Source organism: Felis catus, chromosome C1 (genome assembly GCF_018350175.1).
Source record: "Felis catus isolate Fca126 chromosome C1, F.catus_Fca126_mat1.0, whole genome shotgun sequence".
Taxonomy (NCBI): domain Eukaryota; kingdom Metazoa; phylum Chordata; class Mammalia; order Carnivora; family Felidae; genus Felis; species Felis catus.
Genome location: NC_058375.1, coordinates 106118351 through 106141641, shown reverse-complemented (window position 1 = coordinate 106141641; position 23291 = coordinate 106118351). Strand labels below are relative to the sequence as shown.

The 23291-nt window shown below is 45.9% G+C and overlaps 1 protein-coding gene across 9 annotated transcripts in view; it reads right to left on the bottom strand.

Moving 5' to 3' along the window:
• TUFT1 (tuftelin 1) overlaps positions 1–23291 on the bottom strand; it is a 41514-nt gene that overhangs the window by 1598 nt on the left and 16625 nt on the right. Inside the window, exons 2-12 of one of the 9 annotated variants that reach the window (XM_045033515.1) lie at positions 18521–18595; positions 18025–18126; positions 14577–14663; positions 13946–14035; positions 12354–12428; positions 9753–9866; positions 6047–6175; positions 5368–5462; positions 3532–3658; positions 1677–1760; positions 538–638 (exon numbers count right to left, since the gene is read on the bottom strand). In XM_045033515.1, the coding sequence (XP_044889450.1) occupies positions 538–638; positions 1677–1760; positions 3532–3658; positions 5368–5462; positions 6047–6175; positions 9753–9866; positions 12354–12428; positions 13946–14035; positions 14577–14663; positions 18025–18126; positions 18521–18595 (1079 nt within the window). The remainder of the gene's footprint in view (positions 1–537; positions 639–1676; positions 1761–3531; positions 3659–5367; positions 5463–6046; positions 6176–9752; positions 9867–12353; positions 12429–13945; positions 14036–14576; positions 14664–18024; positions 18127–18520; positions 18596–23291) is intronic. The other 8 variants (XM_045033516.1, XM_045033517.1, XM_006935138.5 and 5 more) reach the window with 8 other exon arrangements.

Below are 23291 nucleotides of genomic sequence, written 5' to 3'. Positions count from 1 at the left end.
TGTTGCCTGCCCTGCACACAGCCACCCCCCACATTCGCCTCTAGGGTTCCACACTCCAGTGTTGGCTGATCTCTTGGTTCTAATGCCTTGAACCACTGACCATCAGCACCGTCTAAGAAAAGATGAGGAGAGCGGAAGTACTGCTTGGGGGCGGGCGATAAGAAAACAAGGAGCAGTTACACAGCTGAGAGGTGGGGACAGCTGTGGTTCTGGTTTTTTTCAAAGTGTGTGATCTTTTTGTGAATCTCTTGGAAACAGAAGTCCCTCTCCCTAGAAGTAATGTACTCATTATACACTCATGACTTTTACAAACAATTTCAGGGGGTCCATTCATATCTAGAGGCTGTTCATGGGCCTCCTTGGGGTTGTGCTATCAGGCTCTCCGCTGATCTGGGTGGAGAATGGCTCTGGTGGAGAACAGGTGAAATTAGAGACCAAGAGCCTAAGATGGATTCACAAAAGCCTCTCCCTGGCCTCAGCACTGTCCTCACTTGCCTCACTTCCTCCCTGGGCCCCACTGCGTGCATGCCCACTCACCTGCCCAGGCTCTCCGTCTTGGCCCAGGTCTGGGTGCTGAAGTTGCCATGACTGACCTGTTTTTCTATCAGGTGTTCCATCCGGTCATGCATCTCTAAATTCTGTAATACGAGTTGTGCAGTCAGCGTTGGCCATTTTCTGGCTTGTCACGTGTGACATTTAACTAGGTCATTATGCTCTCCCCACCTGTTTGTGCTACTGTCACAGCCACCCTGACCCTGCGTGCCACCACCGGCGTGCCCTCTCCCCCCTTACCCCCCATTTTCACCACTCCGGATCACCCTCATCCTGCTGTTCTTGATCCTACCTCCCTCCTTCAAGAACTGTGTGCAACACTGATCGTCCCCTGCTGTCCTTCCTATACATTTCCTGTATATCATTTCTTGTAGCTACTTGAGATATTTACTTGCCTTTTGTTGACATGCATTTATATAAGATATTCTTGGGTCTTTGTTTTTTCACTATTGAAGTATAGTTGACACACAAGGCTACCTTAGTTTTAGGTGTAAAACACAGTGACTCCACAACTCTACCCGCTACATTATACTCATTATACAATGTTATTAGAGTAACACTGACTATACTCCTTATACTATAAGGTCTTTTTTTTTTTTTTTAAACATATTTTATCTCTAAATTTAGAGCGCGAATTCTGGAGATAAACAACCCAGGCTCCCAGTTTTTTTTATATCTCCACTGCAAAGGACCTTCACACAGTGCCTGAAAAGCAATCTTCAGGTAGTCTGCAGGCAGGAAGGGTTCTGAGGAAAGGCGGAAATTAGACTAAGAACTTATGAGCGGATCAAGACCATCACCTAGGCATGGAGAAGACCCCTCCTACGGAAAGCCCCCTGCTTCACAGCCCAGCTCTGTCAGCTCCTTTGCTCAGCTCATGGCGCGGGGCTCACACCGTGATGACGCACCCCTCTGGAGTAGGGACAGGTCTTACCGGTGTGACTCCCTGAAGGTTCTCAGAAAACACTCGACTTGGCTGAACTGAACATCAACGGCCATCCCAGATACTCACTTCCGAGCAGGCAGCCAGACAGGATGAAGACCCCTCCAGAATCTCTCCCTCCCTAGGTACAGTCCTGTCTTCAAGAGCCTGCTCCCTTCCCAGGGCTGCTCAGGGCACACACCTCTGCTTCCAGGTAGGCAATTTTCTCCTTGAGCTCCTGGATGGTGCTGTCCTTTGACTGGACCACAGCTTTTGAATTCTGGAGCTGCAAAGATGTGGGGGACCATGGGGCTCATTTTGAAATGACTCAGTACAGGGGTGCCTGGGTGGCTCAGTCGGTTAAGCGGCCGACTTCGGCTCAGGTCATGATCTCGCGGTCCATGAGTTCGAGTCCCGCGTCGGGCTCTGTGCTGACAGCTCAGAGCCTGGAGCCTGTTTCGGATTCTGTGTCTCCCTCTCTCTGACCCTCCCCCATTCATGCTCTGTCTCTGTTTCAAAAATAAATAAACGTTAAAAAAAAATTTTTTTTGAAATGACTCAGTACACACTCATCAAACTTCTCCCTGCTACTGGGGAGCCAGCAGAGACATAAGGCAGTCTTTTGCACCTCTCCCATGACTTGCTTAGCTTGCTTGCTTGCTTGCTTGCTTGCTTGCTTTCTTCTTCCTTCCTTCCTTCCTTCCTCTCTCTCTTTCTTTTTTTCTTTCTTAATGTTTATTTTATTTTTGAGAGAGAGAGAGAGAGCACAAGCTGGGGAGGGGCAGAGGGAGAGGGGAACAGAGAATCTGAAGCAGGCTTGGCACTGACAGCAGACAGCCAATGTGGGGCTCAAACTTGTGAATTGCAAGACCATGACCCGAGCTGAAGTCGGACACTTAACCAACTGAGCCACCTAGGCACCACTTGCTTTTCTATAAAAGCCTCATTTCAGTCAATATTGAGCTCTTGTGTGTGTGTGTGGGGGGGGGGGGGGGGGGCGGTGGTGGTGGTGAGGAGAACACCACTCTGATGATCCCAAATCATAAATGGCTCAAAACCCATTCCATTTGGTGTTGGGAAATACAAATTACTTATTCATTCAAGAAATATTTGGGGGCGCCTGGGTGACTCGGTTGAGCCTCTAACTCTGGATTTTAGCTCAGGTCTTGATCTCAGGGCTGTGAGTTCAAGCCCTGTGTTGGGCTCTGTGCTGGGCATGAAGCCTACTTAAAAAAAAAAAAAAAACAATTGTCGAGGCCTTACTGTGTGACAGGCTCTGTCCTAGACACTGGGAAGGAGTAATGAACTAACCAGAAAAATTCTGGCCCTAATGGAGCAGACATGCAGCAAATTCATCCTCCCAGTTAGGGGGTTTTAAGTTCTCAAAACAATTCCACAAAACGGCACATCCTTTTTTTTTTTTTAATTATAATTTTTTTTTAATGTTTATTTATTTTTGAGAGTGACAGAGACAGAATGCGAGTAGGTTGGGGCAGAGAGAGGGAGGCACAGAATCTGAAGCAGGCTGCAAGCTGTCAGCACAGAGCCTGACGTGGAGCTCGAGTGCACGAGCTGTGAGATCATGACATGAGCCGAAGTCGGACGCTCAACAGACTGAGCCACCCAGGTGCCCCGCAAAATGGCACATCCTGACTGTGCTACCCTAAAGCTCAGGTAGGGGAAGGCAGAAAATCTGCCATGAGGTACAAAGGTTGATAATCCACACACAGATAAGTGAGTATATTGCGACTTAATTATTCATTTACCAGCACTCTTCAAGGTGTACAAGTGACAAGCCTCTTCCTTTTTTCCCCATTGGAAAGCAGAAGGCAAATGACCAAAACCAAAGGGGAAAGATGGGAGAAAAGCGAATCCCAATCATTCAAACCTTGTAATTGGTAGCCGTAAATGTTTTATGGGACATGTAGGAATATAAACCAAGCTCCCCAGGAGAATGAACAGCAAAAGTGTGGATGTGACAGGAAACCGGGATTGGGTTCCATGTGGTGACCTCCCAAGGGGGCAGCTGAAGCCGCAGAAGACCAGACCCTGCTTACCTGCTCTATCATCTGCCGGACTTTCCGCTGCTGGCTCTTGAGCATATCATCTAAGTGGTGGATCTTCTCCCGCAAGCCGGCCACTTCCTTTTCCAGGTTAGCCGCCCTGGGGATCAAGACCAGGAAGCTGAGGCAGAGGGAAAAGATGCTTTCTCTCTACCCAGGCACAGAGACAACCTCAGGCTTGGGGGCTTCCATGAACTGGGTTCCCTCTGCCCAACTCCCTGGTGCTCTGCCATGAGGACAAGGTGCAGGGACACCTTGGAAGGGCACAGCAGAGGCGCCACTACAGATCAGCTAGGAAGCTCAGCAAGGGGAGGTTACACAGGAAAGCTCCAGATGGCACAACTAGAACCGACAGGTAGATGTCCAGGGAAGCAGTCCTTATGACAACACAGGATGGACTTGCTCAGCATGAAAGCTGCCAGAAAGTGGACTGCCTCAGGTGTGAGGAGCTCCTCATTCCTGGAAAGATTCAGGTGGGAGCTGTATGTTCCTAAATCTCCTGATTCCCAGACATTGCTGTTTCCTCTGCTTCTTCTAAACTGGCCCAAGATCCCCAGAGGTCAGGTGACCGGGCAGGGTGTCTAGGAGTTCAGGCCTCTGAGGGTGGGGGTGGGGTACCATACAAACCGAGCCCCCTCACATCCTCCCTTTGCCTCAAACAATCTGAGCCACCCTCAGCTCTCCAGTGCCCTATTTCTCAGGCTCTTTTTATTGAGAAAATCAGCCTTTATGATGCATAGCTATCGTTGCCATTCCCAAGCCTTTGTTTTGGATTATCTGGGTCTTTTTTGTTTTTCCTGCTGCTTCCTCTCAATTGCCTGCCCACGAGCACCACTGAGAAAGACGGAGTGCTGAGTAATTTAAAACAATTCTATGAAATCGAGCCCAAAGGAGGCTACAATAAAACGTCTGCAATTTTCCATGCCCAGACTAGTAAACCTAGAGGTTATTCCTCCAGGTTAGAAAAGATGATGTCCCCAGCTGACTGAGGGGCCCAAGAAGGCAAGGATCATGTCTTAACAGACATGGAACTCCTTAGAAGGCCTTCCAGGTGATGGCTGTTGAACTTAAAAAGATCTAACTTATATCATGGAGAATAGACCCCATATGCCGGTGTTAACTTTGATTTATCATTTGAGATCTTATTTATTAATTGCCAGCAGCATAAAGAGTTTCCAAATTCTTAAATGTCCAGAATGACCCAAACTTTGCCCTGTAGGTTTCAATAGTCTGGGGCCTCTGATCCCCTGTGATCAGAGGGAATTTGTAAAACCCTCTAACTGGGAGTGGAAAGGATCCCAGAGATCCCCTACATGCCGCTGCTGACAGGTGGGTCTCAGTTTGAGCTTCAAGTGACAGGACGTTCAGCATCTCTTCACGAGGCTGCTCATTGTATCTCTCAATGAAATGACGAGTGAGGAAGTTACTTGATTTTACCCTCAAATAATTTACCGTTGTTCTCCGTTCTGGGGGGAGGGAACTGTGGCGCCATAATACCATATCTATACCCCGTGTGAAAAGTGGTGGAATAACGTGCCACAGCGAACAGCAGGTGTTTTACCAGCTTACTTGACCTTGGCTCTGACACCATGAAAGCATTTTCTTTAGTTCCTACTCCACAGAAAATGAACTCCCCAGAGATGGCAGCCTCCCAAACAGTATCTCCCTGGGTGGGGCCCCATCCCGAGCAGCCACATGGTGAGTCACGGCTGGAAGATCTGACATCAGCACTAGCTTCCTCTCCAGGTCTGGCCACCATGGGAGCTGCAGGCAGCATGGTCCGCCCTCCTCTCCCTGCACCCCAGCTTCACAGTGAACAAGGGCCCTTACTTTTCCCGTTCTGTTTGGCAGTCAGTGTTCTTGATCTGCAGTTCCTCCAAGGCCGTCTCCCCCTCCCTAACCTTCACCAGTAAGGCCTGATGCTCCTGGATGGGCCAAAGGGAAGAAAATCTAGGATGAGGACACGAAAGCGGTTTCTGTGTTTGGGGTGAGAGGGGCCCGAGGGCTCGAGCTCAGTCCCTGCCGGGCCTGGACAGCTGCCAAAGAGCAGCAGGCCAAGCTGGTTTGATGGGGTGCCCTCCCCTGTCAGGGATAACCCTTCCCACCCTCAGCACACAGAAACTTCCCAGCCTCACCCAGCTACCCGGACGGAGAGCCCAGCCTTGCGTTATCAGGCCCACCTGCTGGCTCTGGCTACTGGTCCCTGGGAAACCAGGCCCAGCAGTTCCTTCACAACAGTCTTCAAAAGCCCATAAAGGGCAGCTGTACAACAACCCGACTGAAATGGAAACGGGTTCAGCTCTTGTTAGGGAGGGCTGAGCTGAGCTGAGAGGAAGACCTCTTGTTCCTTAAAGGCGAAAATGTTCTCGAAGGTATTTGCTGAGGAAACCGTGAAGTGTGCTTTTCTGGAGCTGGTCAGAAAAGGAGACTGCAGCCATCTCAGTGAGTCCCGGGGCCCCCACTCCCCAGCGCGGGAGTCAGGCCCTGAAGGTGAGACTCCCACAGTCACCTCCTGCACGCCCAGCAAGCGCTTCTGGAGCTCTCCAACCTCTGCCTCCTTCTGCTGCACTCTGTCCTCTGCTCTCTGAAGGGCCACTCGACTCTGTTCTGCTTCTCTCTGGCACTGGCTGAGTGTGACCTAAGACAGGACAGGGATGGGTGAAGGGGGCGGAGGACAACAAGCAAACATGGGTGAAACACCTCAGGAGAGACCCCGGGACCCTGCGCACAGTGAGAGGAGAAGGGAGGCAACTCTCTTTCCCATTCGAGATTCTAGGATGACTTGGGAAACTAGCAGGGTATCTCCGTTTCCAGGGCTCACTGGCACAGGACTGATTGGGCACTACTTTAGAGTCATACCTGGAACCCAAAAGCACTTTCTGGATGGAGGACTTCTTCGACACCCCCACCAGTCCTCCAGTGCCACCCAAGCTTAACCCCGTGCCACGGCTTTCCTACAAATGCAAACGCAAAGAATCTGGGGGCGCACACCTTGCACATCCTTCCTTCGGTGTCCCCACTCTTCCTCCCATCAAGCAATCCTGCAGCCTGCATATAAAGGACAATGTGGCACCTGGAAGGGCAACTAGTAAGCGCCAGAGAGAACTGCTCTTTAGCACAGATGATAAGCCAGTTTGGGAGGGACAGAGGCAGAATTTGAGAAGGAAAGTAAAGGAAGAACTTGCCTCCCGTCCTCCACATGCCAACTACAGGTCTTAGCTTAGATGCCCTTTCTTCCAGAAGCCTTCACACCCAGGCAAGGGGTCCTTCCCCTGTGTGCCTTTCTTTCTTGTAGCACCGAGTGGATTTGGCCCAGTCACTCATGTGCACCCCCCAGTGGCCACTAGCAGGGAACTGGAGCACCATTCCACTTCCAGAGCTCAGCACAGCACCTGGCACACAGTCACTGTTCAATGACATCGTGAGTGGAACTGATATCCATCTGTCCAACCCTCTCCTGTTACAACTGAAAGCCAACCGATCTCCCCGGGGTACACAGCTAGGGAATGATGGAGCCAGTGCTAGAACAGTGACCTCATCATCCATTTCAATTCCTCCCAGCTACCCCACACTGACTCCCTAGTCACTTAGTGAAAAAGAATCCCCATAACCTCTCAAAGAGGCAGCCCTGGGGAAACAGAACACTTAAAGTAGGCAGTTTGTCCGACTCCTCCCAAAGTCAGAATCGGGGAAGAGACATGTGGTGGACGCATCCAAGCCGCACATCAGCCCTGTCCAGAGCAAACCCACTGCAAACCCTGACAGCAAGCTGCTAGTAGAGCAGAAAACCCACGCTTATGGGCACGTTGTATTCACAGTAAGTGGCAATCTTGCCCCTTGCTGATCCCTGGTTCAGAAAAGTAGATTGGAGAGTCGAGTTTACCAGCAAAGATGAGAAAATCCTCCAGATGTCCCATATTAGCCTGGAACAGGCCAGCCCCACAGGCAAGAACATGGAAACAAAACCTCTCCTATCTGTACACAACACTGCACCCAGGCTGATGTGCACTCAGAGCAGGGCATAGAGGGCCAAGCCCTGACCCTCACACTCTGCTGTAGGATCACACTCTCCTCTGCCACATCTGTCCCTGTTGCTCCAGTCAGCACTTCCCTGAAGGACCCTCTTAGTCGTAAGATGGGGTGCCAACCTACCCCAGTGGTGGGAACAACCCAGGCAGGTGCTATGGACCAAGGGCAGCCCTTTCTAAGAAACTGTGGGCAGGGGGCTACAGCTGTCAGGACCTTCTAGCCTCAGGCTTTTACTCAAGACACTTCTTCATTCAAGCTTTGAAACCCAGAGCTAACAGACCCTTCCATGTATGGCCAAGACCAACAAGTACTTCACAAGGCCTCTCAATGTAGAAATTTCTTTCCAAAATCCACAGTCTGGTTCAGCGTTACAGCCTCAACATCCCCTTCCTCCTATAGTGAATAGCTGGTCACCAAACTGATACATCATCAGCCAAATTACCCAAATTGTGGAATCTGAAATCGATGCAGCAAACTCCTTTACTGCATAGCCACTGTATTCTGAGACCAAACTAATCTCAGTATTACACTAAGTCCCAACTATTTAGGATAGGAAAACTCACTAAATGGATCACTAAGAAAAATATAGGTTATCTTATATTTCTAAAAACCTTCAAAACAGTAAATAGACTTACATATCTTACCTCACTCAATCCACACACCACACTTGTGAAGTATATTCCATGACCCTTTTTACAAAAGTTGGAACCAATACTTAGAGAGGTCAAATTAATGGCTCAAATAATTGATCATCTCTAAAGGCGAGTGATCATTCCCTGTGCTTTCTTCCTCCCCCTCAATATCTCTCTCAAAAATTCTCTTAGTCCCATGAAAGAGAAGCATTCAGGCTGGGCTTCCTCCTACCACCAGCTCCTGGCATACCTGGGCAGGGCATAATCCTATCATTACATATTTATGATACAGAAATACTTTACATGTGGATGAACAATAGCAGATAATTAACAGATGGTTAATCTTACATAGAAGCCTAGTGTTTGCCCAGTGTACCTCATTTTATATTCAAAGAATTTTCTGTAAAGTATGGAAGACCTCACACACTTTTATTTATTTTTTATTTATTATTATTATTTGTTTTTGAGAGACAGCACATGCAGGAGAGGGGCAAAGAGAGAGAGAGAGAGAGCGCACACGCAGGAGAGGGGCAAAGAGAGAGAGCGCACGCAGGAGAGGGGCAAAGAGAGAGGGAGAGAGAGAGCACACGCAGGAGAGGGGCAAAGAGAGAGAGCGCACGCAGGAGAGGGGCAAAGAGAGAGGGAGAGAGAGAGAGAGAGAGAGAGAACACACAGGAGAGGGGGAGAGGGGGAGACGGGGAGAGGAGGAGAGAGGGGGAGGGAGGGAGGGAGGGAGGGAGAGAGAGAGAGAGAGAGAGCGCGCGCACGCAGGAGAGGGGAAGAGAGAGAGGGAGAGAGAATCTTACACAGGCTCCATGCTCAGCACAGAGCCCGATGTGGGGCTCGATCTCACCACTGTAAGACTGTGACCTGAGCCAAAATCAAGAGTTGGATGCTTAACTGGTTGAGCCACCCAGGTGCCCCTTCTCACGCTTTCTGTAGTGGAGGACTTTCACTCTCTACAGACCTTGGTACTTTTTAAATCTTCCATCATAATAATTCAGTATTACTTTTCTAATAATAACTAAGATACTCATTCAAGATCGCAAAGTTCTTCAAAGTAAAGTCAAGACTTGACTTCAAGTCCTCTGACTCCATGGGCACAGATCTTTCTACAACCACACTGCTCCATCCACTCACCCAGTCCACACTTAAGAAGTGCCTACCACCTTATGCCAGGCATTATGCCAGACATGGGGATGCAGGGTAACCTTGACAGCAAAGTCCTTGCCTGCATGGTGCCCAGAGCCCAGTAATTCTTGTTGTGGTATTCAGAGAAATGACTGAGCTTCCTGCTATCCCAAACCAGCACCACCACCCAACTTCACCAGAGAACCAGTGCTGATCTTCAAACTATGGCCTAGCCTTGAACAGCAAAAACTCTAAGTGTCCAGGAATGGGAAAAGCAGACAGGAAAGTGCGCAGGCCTCAAAGCCCAGCCTTTCCAATTGATGGCACCTGGCCAAGAAGACATGAAGTCCGTGCTAAGTCACTGGCATCTGTATCTGGCAGCCCAGCTCTTGGGGCACTTTCTCCCCCAATCCCAAATCTCACCTCAAAAGCCACACGGTCTGACCGGTGCTGCCGCTCGGCCTCCTGCAGCTTGACAAGCAGGTCCCGCACGGTCTTCCTCAGGCTCTCGACATCTTCATTTATATAGGTGTCTGCCTACAGTCAGAACAGGGAAGAGAAGGTGAAGCCACTGTGTTTGTGTAGGAGAAGGTCCCCCACAACACATACTTGGGCCCTCTTGTTCAGACCACCCTCTCATATCATTCAAGGGGACAGCTAGTCTTAGGCACCCAGGAGCGACGAGTTAATCACACAAAAATGCTCTCTCTTCATATTTCAAGGAATTCAACTAGCCTCAAGTCATCTGAGGATTTTAGGACACACTCAATAATTTTTATGCATGTATCAATTCATTAATGGGTATCCTCACATGTGTGCCCTGTTTCCGTGAGACCAGAGCTCTCTGAGAGCAGGGACCACGTTCCCCTTTAGACTACAGCATCCCAAGGCAGGGACAGTGCCACACCCATCACGAGGGGCACTTCCCAAAGGCACATCTTTGTCTTTGCATCTGGCTCAGGGTTATCTGGCTATAGGGTTACTGATGAATGAGCAAAAGCACCCAACGAGTCCAGGAATCTCATTCAATGTGGAAAAAGGTGTCATCATTGAGGTTACTGTGAGTCTCTCCCCAGACATACCCAGTTGTGGGTTGGTGGTTAGCGCTGAGCTGGCATGTGGGGTCTTGCCCCCACTCTGCCGCACAGGCACCAGACACTTCAGTTACCAGCTCCCAGCAAGTCTGACAGAAAAATCTCTCCCTGCCTCACATAGTGGGAAGCAGCAACACCTTTAAACCAGGGCACGGAGCTTGCAGCTGGGAGGACGGTGCCAGGGTCCCAGTAGCTGCGCTATCATTGAGTCCAGACCACGCCCCGCCTTACAGGCTGCCTCAAAACTACGATAATATCCGCTGGGCTTAGAGCTTGTGAGAAGACAGAGTTGAACAAACAGTACCAGGTGTTATTGTAACGTGGTGCCAGAAGCACATTTGCCAAATATGGTAATTCAGGAGAAGGGAAAAAAATCCAAACTGCACATCTAAAGTGAGTAGTTAGGATCATCACAACATGCCAAAACCTAGCTGTGAAGTTACCCAGCTACCTCCCCTCTATCTGTACCTAAGCTGCTGGGCAGGTGAGAACGATTTCAAAGGCTCCTGGAAGCATAACTACTACGTGTTTATTTCAGATGGCGTTCTTAGAAGACTATTTAATGACAGGGAAAATTTTCAGTGTGGTATGAACAGAAAAAAGGTAGTTATTAGAACTTGTAGAAGTTAGAAACACACTAGATTTAAGCATAGCAATGTGGATAGACCCCAGGAACATGGTGTTGGCTAAAAAGGGAAAAGATAGGGGCGCCTGGGTGGCGCAGTCGGTTGGGCGTCCGACTTCAGCCAGGTCACGATCTCGCGCTCCGTGAGTTCGAGCCCTGCATCAGGCTCTGGGCTGATGGCTCAGAGCCTGGAGCCTGTTTCCGATTCTGTGTTTCCCTCTCTCTCTGCCCCTCCCCCGTTCATGCTCTGTCTCTCTCTGTCCCAAAAATAAATAAAAAAAAGTTGAAAAAAAAATTTAAAAAGGGAAAAGATAAAATATAGCACAAATTCATTATGAAAATTGAAAACACACTTATAGGCATACTGAAATCATACACTGAATATATTAGAGTTGGGGAGGGGAGAGGCAAAAACAAAACAAACAGTAAATCCAGTGAGAGGTCTTTACTAGATCAGAGATGATAATGTACCCTGGATTTTAAGAGATTACTTTAAAAATATAAAATCTTTAAAAAAGCAAGAAAGAAAAATACACTGGAACACTGGTACTCAGGTTTGGCTAAATATTAGAATCACTTGAAGGGTTTTTTTTTTTTTCTTTAATTTTTAAGTACTCTCCATACTCAATGTGGGGCTCAAACTCACAACTCTGAGATCAAAAGTTACACGCCCCTACCCACTGAACCAGACAGGCACCCCCTGAAGAGATTTTTAAAGTCCTGCCGACCAGCCCACATCTCAGATCAATTAAATTACAGTCTCTAGGTCTGGCACCAGGCTTGTCTCCTTTAAAACTCCCAAGGCTGGGGCACGTGGGTGGCTCAGTCAGTTAAGGGTCCAACTTTGGCTGAGGTCATGATCTTGCGGTTTGTGAGTTGGAGTGAGCCCTATATCGGGCTCTCTGCTGTCAGCGTGGGGCCAGCTCTGGATCCTCTGTCCCCGCCCTCCCAGCCCCTCCTCCACTCATTCATTCTCTCTCTCTCTCAAATTAAATAAATAAACTTAATTAAAAATTTTTTAAAAAGCTTCCAAGCCTATTTCAATCGGTAGTGAAGGCTAAGAGCACTGCTCTCAAGGGATCCACCTACTTCAATCCATTCACAGTGGATCCTTTGAAGGAAAAAGATTGGAGAAGGAGGATTTGGGTTTGTATGTTTCTCCATTGTTTGAATTTTTACAGCAAATGATACTCTTCTATTTAGTAAGACAGAAAGAACAATAATAAAGATAATAAAGAGATCAGGGAGGACGATACCCTGCCTCCTGGCAAAGACATAGTTACCACTGCTTTCCCCGTTACCTACCTTACTTACCTCAGGTGGGCTGCTATACAGTGTTGTGGGGCTTGGATTTAATCTGTTTGGCTTTTCCAGCACCACCTGTTCAAAGAAAAATAAAATCGGTAGTTAACACAGCCCAAACAACGAACTTCGAAACATTAATTTCCTAAGATCTCATTCTTAGGAAAAAAAGAAAGAGGTGGGAAAAGACAGAGAAAGAAGGAAGAAGAGGAGGAAGAGGTGATGGAGAAAGAGGAAGAAGAAAAGGAAAGAAAGAGAAACAGAAGGCAGCAAGGGAAAAAAAAGACTTCAAGTGCTGGGTGGGAAATGGAGAGGAGAGGTAAGGCGTGGAGAATGTGTATGGCCGTGGGGGCGGGGGGGCGGGGGGGGGCAGTGCTGAAGGGAGGCCCAGGCTAAAAGCTTTCAGCCCAATAGAAAACATGCAGGCTGACTCCCAGAAGCCCAGGGGATACAAGCAGCTGCCTGCCACCAACAAAGAGTCTGCCTTGCCCCTTGGGGATCCTGACAAGGTTTGACAAAGCATAAAGCAAAAGGTGAAGCGGCTTTTGCTGCAATTCTTTCCAACCCAAAGCCTGATTATTCATCATACGACCACTGGTCTGTGCAAACAAGGGCCCTGGACTTTGGGGCTGGTCTCTGAGCAGATCAGATTCCTCAGCCACCTGGCAAAGCACCTCCCAGCAGCCAGATGGGAGCTCGGGCGGGGAAAGTCCTACCTTCAGCCACAGCAAAGTGAATTAGGGGGAATCGCCACACAAGCCTAGTAAGGGCTCACGCCAAAGAGGAACCTTGCTGCCACTAGCTGCTGAATCCCTGTTTCCCTCAGGGGAACGAGGGCAGGGGCTACTAGAGAAAGACAACTCCCCCCACCCCCCACCCCCCCGACTCCAGCCAAGTGCAAGTGAAGGAGATATAACTCTGAATCTAAAGGAGGACAAAGGTGAAATGGAAGAGACTGTTCTCCCCTGAGGACCCTTCCAGCCTCCAATTTTAGAAAAGCTGAAAAGCAGGATCCCAGGCTTATCTGTCCGTCCCAAGAAGTACTCTTCAGTAGGTTCGCTATGACATTTACTGGTGACCTTCTGCATCCCAGATACAGGGGTGGGGGTGAACCCTAACCTCAAGGAGCTTCTGATGCCGGGGCAAAGACAGCTACTGACACAAATAATGGACCAGGACCGAGATTTCCAATTCACAGCCCGGGTGTTACCCCAATTACGCAAGACCAACTATGAGAAGTTTGGATTTACAGGTACTGTCTGCTTTATAAGACTGTACTCCAAAAATACTGATCCCAGAATCTTTACAGAGAAGAGGTTTTGCCAATAACGGTCATTTTGTTCACATGAATTCCACTTTTATGCAGTGTGTGGGAACAAGTGTACCTTATACCTAGGCTGACCCATGTCAATGCCAGTGCCTGTCTGCTGGAGAGCCCCAGTAAGGCTGGGAGTGCTCCAAGAAGCCAGCACTGCCTGTACGCCCTCCTTTTCTGGCAGCGGTGGGAGATTCGGCACCCACAGCGTGACCGGCAAAGGGGACTGCCTGGCACAACCTCCTCAGTGAGCACCCAACCACTGACCATTTCCTATTACCTGTATCTCCTGTCCTTGGAGAGAGTCTCCTGGATCTCTGTCAAGCTTGCTACTTATGTCCTCCCGCAGCTTCTGTAGGCAGTTCCGGGCCTGGGAAGGGATGGCAAGAACCCTTAGCTCTGGGACAAGGAAAGAGAGTGGCCCGACTCACCCAGCTTTGTGCCCATCCCTGACCCGTACTCCTGTGAGCCAAGCTCTGGCTGGGGGAAGGAGGGATCCCAGGCAAGTGGGGCTGCAGCACAGTCCCTCCTACACGAGCAGGAAACAAAACCCTGTCCCGCTGGAGCTAACACTCTTGCTGCAGAGACACACGACACAAAGGGCAAACAAGTGGAACATGTAATATGTTACATGGTGACAAGTGCCAAGGAGCAGCTGAGGCCAGGGAGAGGGTCAAGAAAAGTTAGGGAAAAGAGACTGTCAGCTTTAGAGAGGAGGCTGGGGTACAATGGGTACAGAGGACACGTGGGAGTTAATAAATACTTGCTGATTCATGGATTGGTTGAGTAACAGGAGGGTCAGAAATGATACCTGACTCAATGGGGGACAGTGGCAGATGGGAGAAGACCAGACCCCACAAAAGGAGGGAGCCAAAAAAATGTGAGCTTCCCACCAAGGGAGAGGTGCCCACCTCCTGGATATACTGCACCTCACTCTTCAGCTGGTTGATGTTTTTCTCGTGGATCATCTTATCTCCAGCCCTCCCCTTCAGGTACACCTTCAACAAGGAGAACAACACTACTGATTAAGAAAGCTCCTTATAAGTTAATTCCACCTAGGCAGGCTCATCCACTGGTAAAGGTAAAACACTACTGCCTTCTGGGTGGCACTTGGAGGATTCAGATCAGAAGGCTTAGAACTAGCTAGGCTTGCTCTTTGACCTATCAAATCTACTCCTGGAACTTTATCCTAATGAAATAAATTTAGCCAAACTGATATAAGCATTCACACGTACATGTAAATTCATGCAAAGGGGGTTGTAACATTTTTAGAGCATGTAAACATTTTTAGAGCATGTAAACTTTTAGAGCATGTAAACTTGCTCTCTCTCTCTCTCAAACTAAACTTTAAAAAAAAGTTTAAAAATATTTATTACCTGTATTATAAAACACATACACAATTTAGTAACAGATGTTCAGCAAAATATTCTTTATAACTGCAAAAATGAAATAGGCATAATGTCCAACAATGAGGGATTACTTCCATAAATTATGGTATGTCTATAACAGAACACTGTGCAGTCATGAGAATACCAGACACTTACATTTATGGACACAGAAGATTTATAAACCAACATTAAAGTGTAGGGGGACAAGAAAATTGTAGAATAGAGGGTATATAATATGATTTAACTTTTGAAAAAATACATATGTGTAGGAAAATGTTTGAGAGGATACACGATAAAGTATTAAAAACAATGATTACATTGACAGAATTATAGGGTAGTTTTGCTTTCTTTAAGGGCCATGAAATGACTTTGAATAAGAAACAGAAATTAAAGGCATCTGGATTGAAAAGAAAGAGGAAAAATCACCATTTGCAGAAGTGATCATGTATATAAAAATACCCTAAGGAGTCCACTAAAAAATTGTCAGAGATTATAGCAAGGTTGTAGGATATAAGATCAATATACAAAAAACAGTTGTATTTCTATACATTAGCAATGAACAATCCAAAATGAAATATAAAAAAAATTCTATTTACAAGAGCAACAAAAAGGAAAAACACTTAGAAATTAACAAAGTTCAAGACTTGAATTCTGAAAATTACAGAACATTGTTAAAAAAATGAACAAACATCCCATTTTCATGGATTGGAAGACTTAATATTGTTAAGACAGCAATACTCCCCAAATCAACCTACAGATTCAACACAATTCCTATCAAATCCATGCTAGCTTCTTTGCAGAAACTGACAAACTGATCTTAAAATTCATATGGAAATACAAAGGACCCTGAGTCCCTAAAACAATCTTGAAATATAAATCTCAACAATATAGTAACAAAATGTTAACAAAAATAACAAAGCTACAGCCAGTAATCAAGACAGTGTGGAACTGGCATAAGGAGAGACACATAATTCAATGGAATACAAATGAGAGTCCAGAAACAATAATACAATAAAAATACACTAAACTAATTTTTGACAGGGTGCCAAGACAATTCAATGGGGGGAAAAAACAGTCTTTTCAACAAATGATGTTGCTATAAATGGATATCCACATGTAAAAGAATGAAACTGGATGCCTTCCTTATACCATACACAAAAATTAGCCCAAAATGGATCATAGACCTATCTGTAAGAGCTAAAACTATAACTCTTTGAAGAAAATATAGAAATACATCTTTGTGACCTTGGGCTAGGCAAAACCTTCTTAGATAAGACACTAGAAGGACAACAAAAGAAAAATATATATAAATTGGATTTCATCAAATTAAGAACTTTTGTTTCAAAGGACACCATTTAGAAAGTAAAAAACAAAATAGAGAAAGGACAAAATTTTGTAAAATATTTCCAAATCATATATCTAATATGGGTCTAATTACTATCCAGAACCTATAAGGAACCCTTATATCTCAAAAATTAAAATCATCTTTTTGGTAAATTTAATTAATCATCAAGAGTAATTCTTTTGGGGTGCCTGGGTGGCTCAGTCAGTTAAGCACCTGACTTTGGCTGAGGTCATAATCTCTCTGTTCATGGGTTCAAGCCCCACATCAGGCTCTGTGCTGACAGCTCAGAGCCTGGAGGCTGTTTGGGATTCTGTGTCTCCCTCTTTCTCTGCCTCTCCCCACCCCTCTCAAAAAAAAAAATAAACATTAAAAAATTTTTTTTAAAGAAGAGTAATTTTTTTAGACTATTTACTGCTATTTTAAAATTCAAATATAGGGGCACCTGGGTGGCTCAGTGAGTTGAGCATCCGACTTCAGCTCAGGTCATGATCTCATGGTTCATGAGTTTGAGCCCCACAGGAGGCTAGCTATTGTCGGCGCAGAACCCTCTCACTCTACTCCTCCCCTGCTTGCACTCTGTCTCAAAAATAAACATTGGGGCGCCTGGGTGGCTCAGCTGGTTGAGCATCCAACTTCGGCTCAGGTCATGATCTCACGGTTTGTGAGTTCGAGCCCTGCGTCGGGTCGGGCTCTGTGCTGACAGCTCAGAGCCTGGAGCCTGCTTTAGATTCTGTCTCCTTCTCTCTCTGCCCCTCCCACTTGTGCTCTGTCTCTCAAAAATAAATAAATGTAAAACAAAAAACAAAAAACTTAAATAAATAAATAAACATTATTTATTTATTTTTTTTTTTTAATTTCAAATACAACAAAAATAACACCGTGGAGAAAGTGTGGTGACATTCATCCGTTATACCTACATGTAAACTCTCAAAACACAATTGAATTGAGCCTGATGCGAGGCTCAATCTCACAAACCATGAGATCATTACCTAAGGTGAAATCAGGAGTTGGATGCTTAACAGACTGAGCCACCCAGGCACCCCTCAAAGAGCTTTAAAAAAGAAATAATGACGGGCACCTGGGTGGCTCAGTCGGTTAAGCGTCCGACTTTGGCTCAGGTCATGATCTCGCGGTCTGTGGGTTCAAGCTCTGCGTCGGGCTCTGTGCTGACAGCTCAGAGCCTGGAGCCTGTTTCAGATTCTGTGTCTCCCTCTTTCTCTGACCCTCCCTGTTCATGCTCTCTCTCTCTGTATCAAAAATAAATAAATGTTAAAAAAAAAAAGAAATAATGAACATTCTTTTATTTAAAAAAAGCTCCATAAACACACCTCCCACCTGACTCCACAACCTCCAGCAGCTAAATATGGCCAGTGGGATAGGCACCTAGGAAGATCACCACATCCATTTTCATGCCCGGGTCTGGACTGCACCAAAGTCACTACAGACTGACTGTGGTCTCCTGGTGTTAATTAAGATCTTTCCAGGAAATGACCAGGAACTCGCATTACAGGTCTGGTTCTTCCAAGTCAAACCACAATGTCCCTGTGGCAAAGTCAGCTGCCGCCTGTCACATGCCTGTAAGGAGAAAGAGGGGAGGGAGGAAGAGTGGAGGTGAGCAAAGTTTACCTTAATGATCTCCTCGTGTCCATCATTGGACTTCACCAGTTCTGAGGCCAACGAATGGCTGGTTGAGCGGCCAGACACCATGGCAAAAGTCCTCCTACCCGCCTGTCAAAGAGAAAGAGAGAGAGAAATGGCTCTGAAATCATGACAAGCCCAGAACTTCTTCTGTCCCTTGACCAATGCAGAACACCTGCTCCTCGAAAGATTTAAAGGGTTAGTCTGATTTTCCCTCCAAAAACTCATTTCAACCTCTACCGGAAGCCACACAGCAGCAACACCGGACAGGGAAAATTAGCAGAAATTGCAGGTTAGTTTTACTTTTAGTGGGACCTCCCCACCCCCAAAGCAGTGCACAAGGCTGAGGTCAGGGGGTGTGTCTGATAGGAAGTGACCCTGAGCAGCAGCAGGGATGGCTCCAGACAGCACTGTAAGGAGTCAGCAGCAAGGAGGGAGAACTGGCTGAGGGGAAGAGGCCTCACCCCACCAGAAACCTCGATACCTTCTCGGCTATGTGTTCAAGTTCATCTCCTGTCAGTTCACTCTGTAGAGTCAGCCTTAGAATGTCCACGCTCCCCTAATAATGACAATGACAGCAACAATCACCCCTTACCTTTACAGTCCACTACCGGTACCAGTGCACTTTTGCCAGTCCTGTGGGGTGGTCCTTATTATCATCATTTAACAGATAAGAAAAGCTGACGTCTGAAAAGGTGACATTAGCTTGCCCAATATCAGTCATTCCTGGGTGGCAGGAGGTCTCGGGATCCTCTGACAGTGCTCTTTACACCACACCAGAGACTATTGCTCTGTGTAGCTCCAGAGGGGCTAGCCACCTTGGTCCTTACATTACAGGAAGCACACTACGTGGATTCCCCTCTCCCCAGCCTTGAAGAGGGGGATGCCCTCATCCCCATTGTAGGGTTCCTGCACCTGACAGGCAACCAGGAGTTACTGATGCACTTCACAAGACTGGGATATCCTTCCTGAACCAAACTATAGGACAGTACTTGAATCCAAACCCCTAGTTCTCTAAGGCATACAGAAAATATCCAAGTGAAAGAAGGCAAGACAATAGCTACTTATCTATAGATGAGCCTAATTTCAAAGGAAGAAGCACATTTTCTTTCCTAACTCAAAGAAGGTTTAAAAAACACACTGTGAGGGGCACCTGGGTGGCTCAGTCAGTTGAGCGTCCGACTTCGGCTCTGGTCATGATCTCACAGTTCATGGGTTTGAGCCCCGCATCGGGCTCTGTGCTGACAGCTCAGAGTCTGGAGCCTACTTTGGATTCTGTGTCTCCACCTCTCTCTGCTCCTCTCCCACTCGTGCTCTGTCCCTCTCCCACTTGTGCTCTCTCTCGCTCTCAAAAATAAACATAAAAAAAATTTTTTTAATTTAAAAAAAAATACACTGTGACACACACATACACACACACACACACACACACACACACACACACAGAGGAGAAAATAGAACACATTGAGGGGAAAATCATATGGTAAAAGGAAAAAGTGGGGCTGGAGATTTGGAGAGATAACAACATTGAGGGAAGGTAAGCAGGGCAGAGAGGACCAAACCCTGCCAATAACCTGTGTTATGTGTAGAGTTGGACAAGAGGTTTAGGTACACTGGGCCTCTGGCTTGCACCAGAAAAATAATGGGTTGTACTAAGTATCTCTAAGGCTCCTTCCAGCTTTAACACTATGAGAGCATAAAAAGGGAATATGTGCTTCTCCCAGGCAATGAAGGGAAGATGGATACTGAACTACCCAAGGACAAAAGTGACCTTGAGGTACAGGAGTATAAATGCCATCTTACCCTTAACAGGTTTTAAGGAACCCTCCTAATATTCCAAATGGCTGTTGGAAGGAGCAGGAAGAAAAGAATGTGTCCCACCCAGGGAGTTGTGAGAAGGTTCTCTGGGAAGGGAACAGTCCTTCCTAAATAAGGAAAAGAACTTGGTGGAAAAGAAATCAGTCTCTGTGGTCAGATACTTAACTCTCAAAGACCGCACTGTAAAATGGCAACATTACCATCCGACATGGGGGCTTTTTGTTGAAGATCAACGGAAAGTGTCTGGAGGTCTCTGCCACATAAAAGAGAGGTACTCAGATATTAGCCTCCTCCCACTTCTTAGAATGAACCCAAATTTGGGACAGGTGGAAGACACTCCCACATGGCCCTTCACCCTCCCTAACTCTGGCAATGTAGCTGGTTTTACAAAACACTCAATTCCTACCAAATACAAGAGAGATCCTCAGTGGCGGGGGGGGGGGGGGGGGGGGGGGACGTTCAGGCCCTCCAGAGTCTGGGTCAACTCACTTCTGTTACTGCCTCTCATTGCTCCCTGTCCAATACCTCCCAGGCTTTCCCACCTTTGCCTTACATGTCCTTAATGTCCTTAAATGTCCTTAAATGCCTTAAATGTCTTTTCTTCCCATTGGGCATCTTTAAGGCCCTCAAAAGTTCACATTCAAATGCCATATTTGTGACACGTCCCTACATCCTGTGGGAAACATACCCTCACCTCCTTGAGCTCCCTTGGCATCACAGGGCCTCCTATGGCACCTGCCTCTCAGCTACTTATGTTCCACGAGGAATTGCCCTTTCTGTTAACTCACATGGGCTGCTGTGTGCCACAGCCCTCTACCCGGGTTAAGTATTTTCTGAACAAATACGAGTGCTCCATGATATCTAGTTCAAGAGAACATTACACCAGAAGGAAGAGGAAAGGATTTCAAAATAGCCAGAGAGGCTGCCAACTCTTCTCCCCAGGACACAGACGTGCACTTTGGTTAAAACAACATCCTTCCATACCTGGAGGCAGTTGGGGAAAGCTGGGGCATCCCTCAGCCAAAATAAAGGAGTTATCAGCCAATGAAGATCATCAAGTCTAGTTTATTATATGGACCCAGGCATTCTAATTGGAAGAGCATGGACAACCAGGCTAGATCGGGACAATGAGGGATCATCTCATCCATACATGTCATCAGAATCCCAGATGGACAGGAAAAAGTGGGAAATTTGCAAAAGTACTAAAAAAAATAATGTCTGAAAACTTTCCAAATTTTACAAAAGACATAAACCCAGAGATTCAAGGAGCAAATCCCAAACAGGATAAACCCCCAAATCATGCCAAAACACATAATTAAATGTCTGATAACTAAAAACAAAGAAAAACATCTTTTCACATCAGAGAAAAATGACAAGTTACCTATATGGGGGAAGCACTTTCATTAAACAGCAGATTTTTCATCAGAAGCTAGGAAGGCCAGGAGGAAATGGCACATTATTTTCAAGTGCTGAAAAAAACCTCTTAATCAATAATCCTATGACCAAAAAACATTCTCCTTCAGGAATAAGGGGGTAAATTAAGATGTCCTCATGTAAAGAAAAACTAAGAATTTCTTACCAATACAGCTACATTAAAAAGGCTGTAAAAGATCTTTAAACAGAAAGGAAACAATATGAAAGGAACCTTAGAACATTAGAAAGATAGAAACAATATGGATAGAGATGCCTGGGTGGCTCACTCAGTTAAGCTTCTGACTCTTGATCTTAGCTGAGATCATGATCTTGGCTCAGATCATGATCTAATGGTTTGTAAGCTCCACACTGAAGCATGGAGCCTGCTTGGGATTCTCTCTCTCCCTCTCCCTTGCTCGTGTGTGCACATGCTCTCTCTCTCTCTCAAAATAAATAAATAAACTTTTAAAAAAAAGAAACAACATGGAAAACAAAAATATTGATAAATACATTAGGCTTTCTCTTTACTCTTGGGTAATCTAAAGTATGTTTGATGGTTGAAGCTAAAATTAGAACACTGCCTGATTTGGTTCTACGTATACACAGAGGAAAGTGTGTGTGTGTGTGTGTGTGTGTATGTATTTATTTATTTATTTTTGAGAGAGAGAGAGAAAGACAGAGACACCACGTGCACAAGTGGGGTAGGGGCAAAGTAAGAGGGAGACACAGAATCTGAAGCAGGCTCCAGGCTCTGAGCTGTTAGAGCAGAGTCCAACGTGGGGCTCAAACTCACTAACTATGAGCTCATGACCTGGGCTGGAGACAGACACTTAACCAACTGAGCCACCAGGTGCCCCGGAAATATTTCATTATATTATGAATGGGAGAGGATAAAGGGATGTAAAGGAAGGTAAGGTGTCTATACTTCATTCAAACTGGTAAAATGACAACACCAGTAGACCATGATAAGTTATATTTATACAAATGTAATACCTGGAGGAATCACTAAAAATCTATACAAAGGGATGACATTCAAAAAACCAAATGAATCAAAATGGAATCCTAAAAGGCTTTCAAGTAACCCACAGGAAGGGAGAGAAAAATAAAACAGATTAATGAAAAATAGAGAACAAAAACTAAAAATAAAATGGCAGACTTACCAATAATTGCATTAAATGTAAGTGGTCTAAATATACCAATTAAAAAACAGAGATTGGCAGAGTTGATTAAAGAACATGAATCAGGGGTGCCTGAGTGGCTCAGTCAGTTGAGCGTCTGACTCTTGATTTTGGTTCAGGTCATGGTATCAAGCCCCACGTCAGGCTCTGGGTGGGCCATGGAGCCTGCTTAACATTCTCTCTCTCACTCCCTCTGCCCCTGTACCTTACTCATGTGTTCTCTCTCAAAAAAAAAAAAAAAAAAAAAAAGTGAAAAAAAGTGAAAAAAAAATCCATGAATACATGCTGTCTACAAGAAACATATTTAAACATAACATTTAACATATTTAAACATATTTAACATATTTAAACATAACCATATAGGTAAGTTAAAAGTAAAAGGATGGGAAAAGGTATATTATACAAACATTAATTAAAGGAAAGCAAAAGTGGCTATATTAATATCAGATAAAGTAAACTTCAGAGCAAAGAGAATTACCAGAGATATTATATTACCAGATATATTACCAGATAGATATTATATTACCAGAGAGAGATATTATATCATGTGAAAGTGTCAATCCACAAAGAAGACATAGCAACCCCAAATGGATATACACCAAACAACAAAGCTGCAAAATATGTGAAGCAAAAACTAAAGAGCTGAGGGTGCCTGGCTGGCTCAGTCAGAATAATGTGCAACTCTTGATCTCAGGGTTGTGAGTTTGAGCCCCACATTAGGTGTAGAGATTACTTAAAAATAAAATCTTATTAAAAAAAAAAACCAAAGAACTGAAAGGAGAAATACACAAATACACAACTAAATATATTTTTAAATTTTTATTATTTTTCATTTGAGAGAGAGAG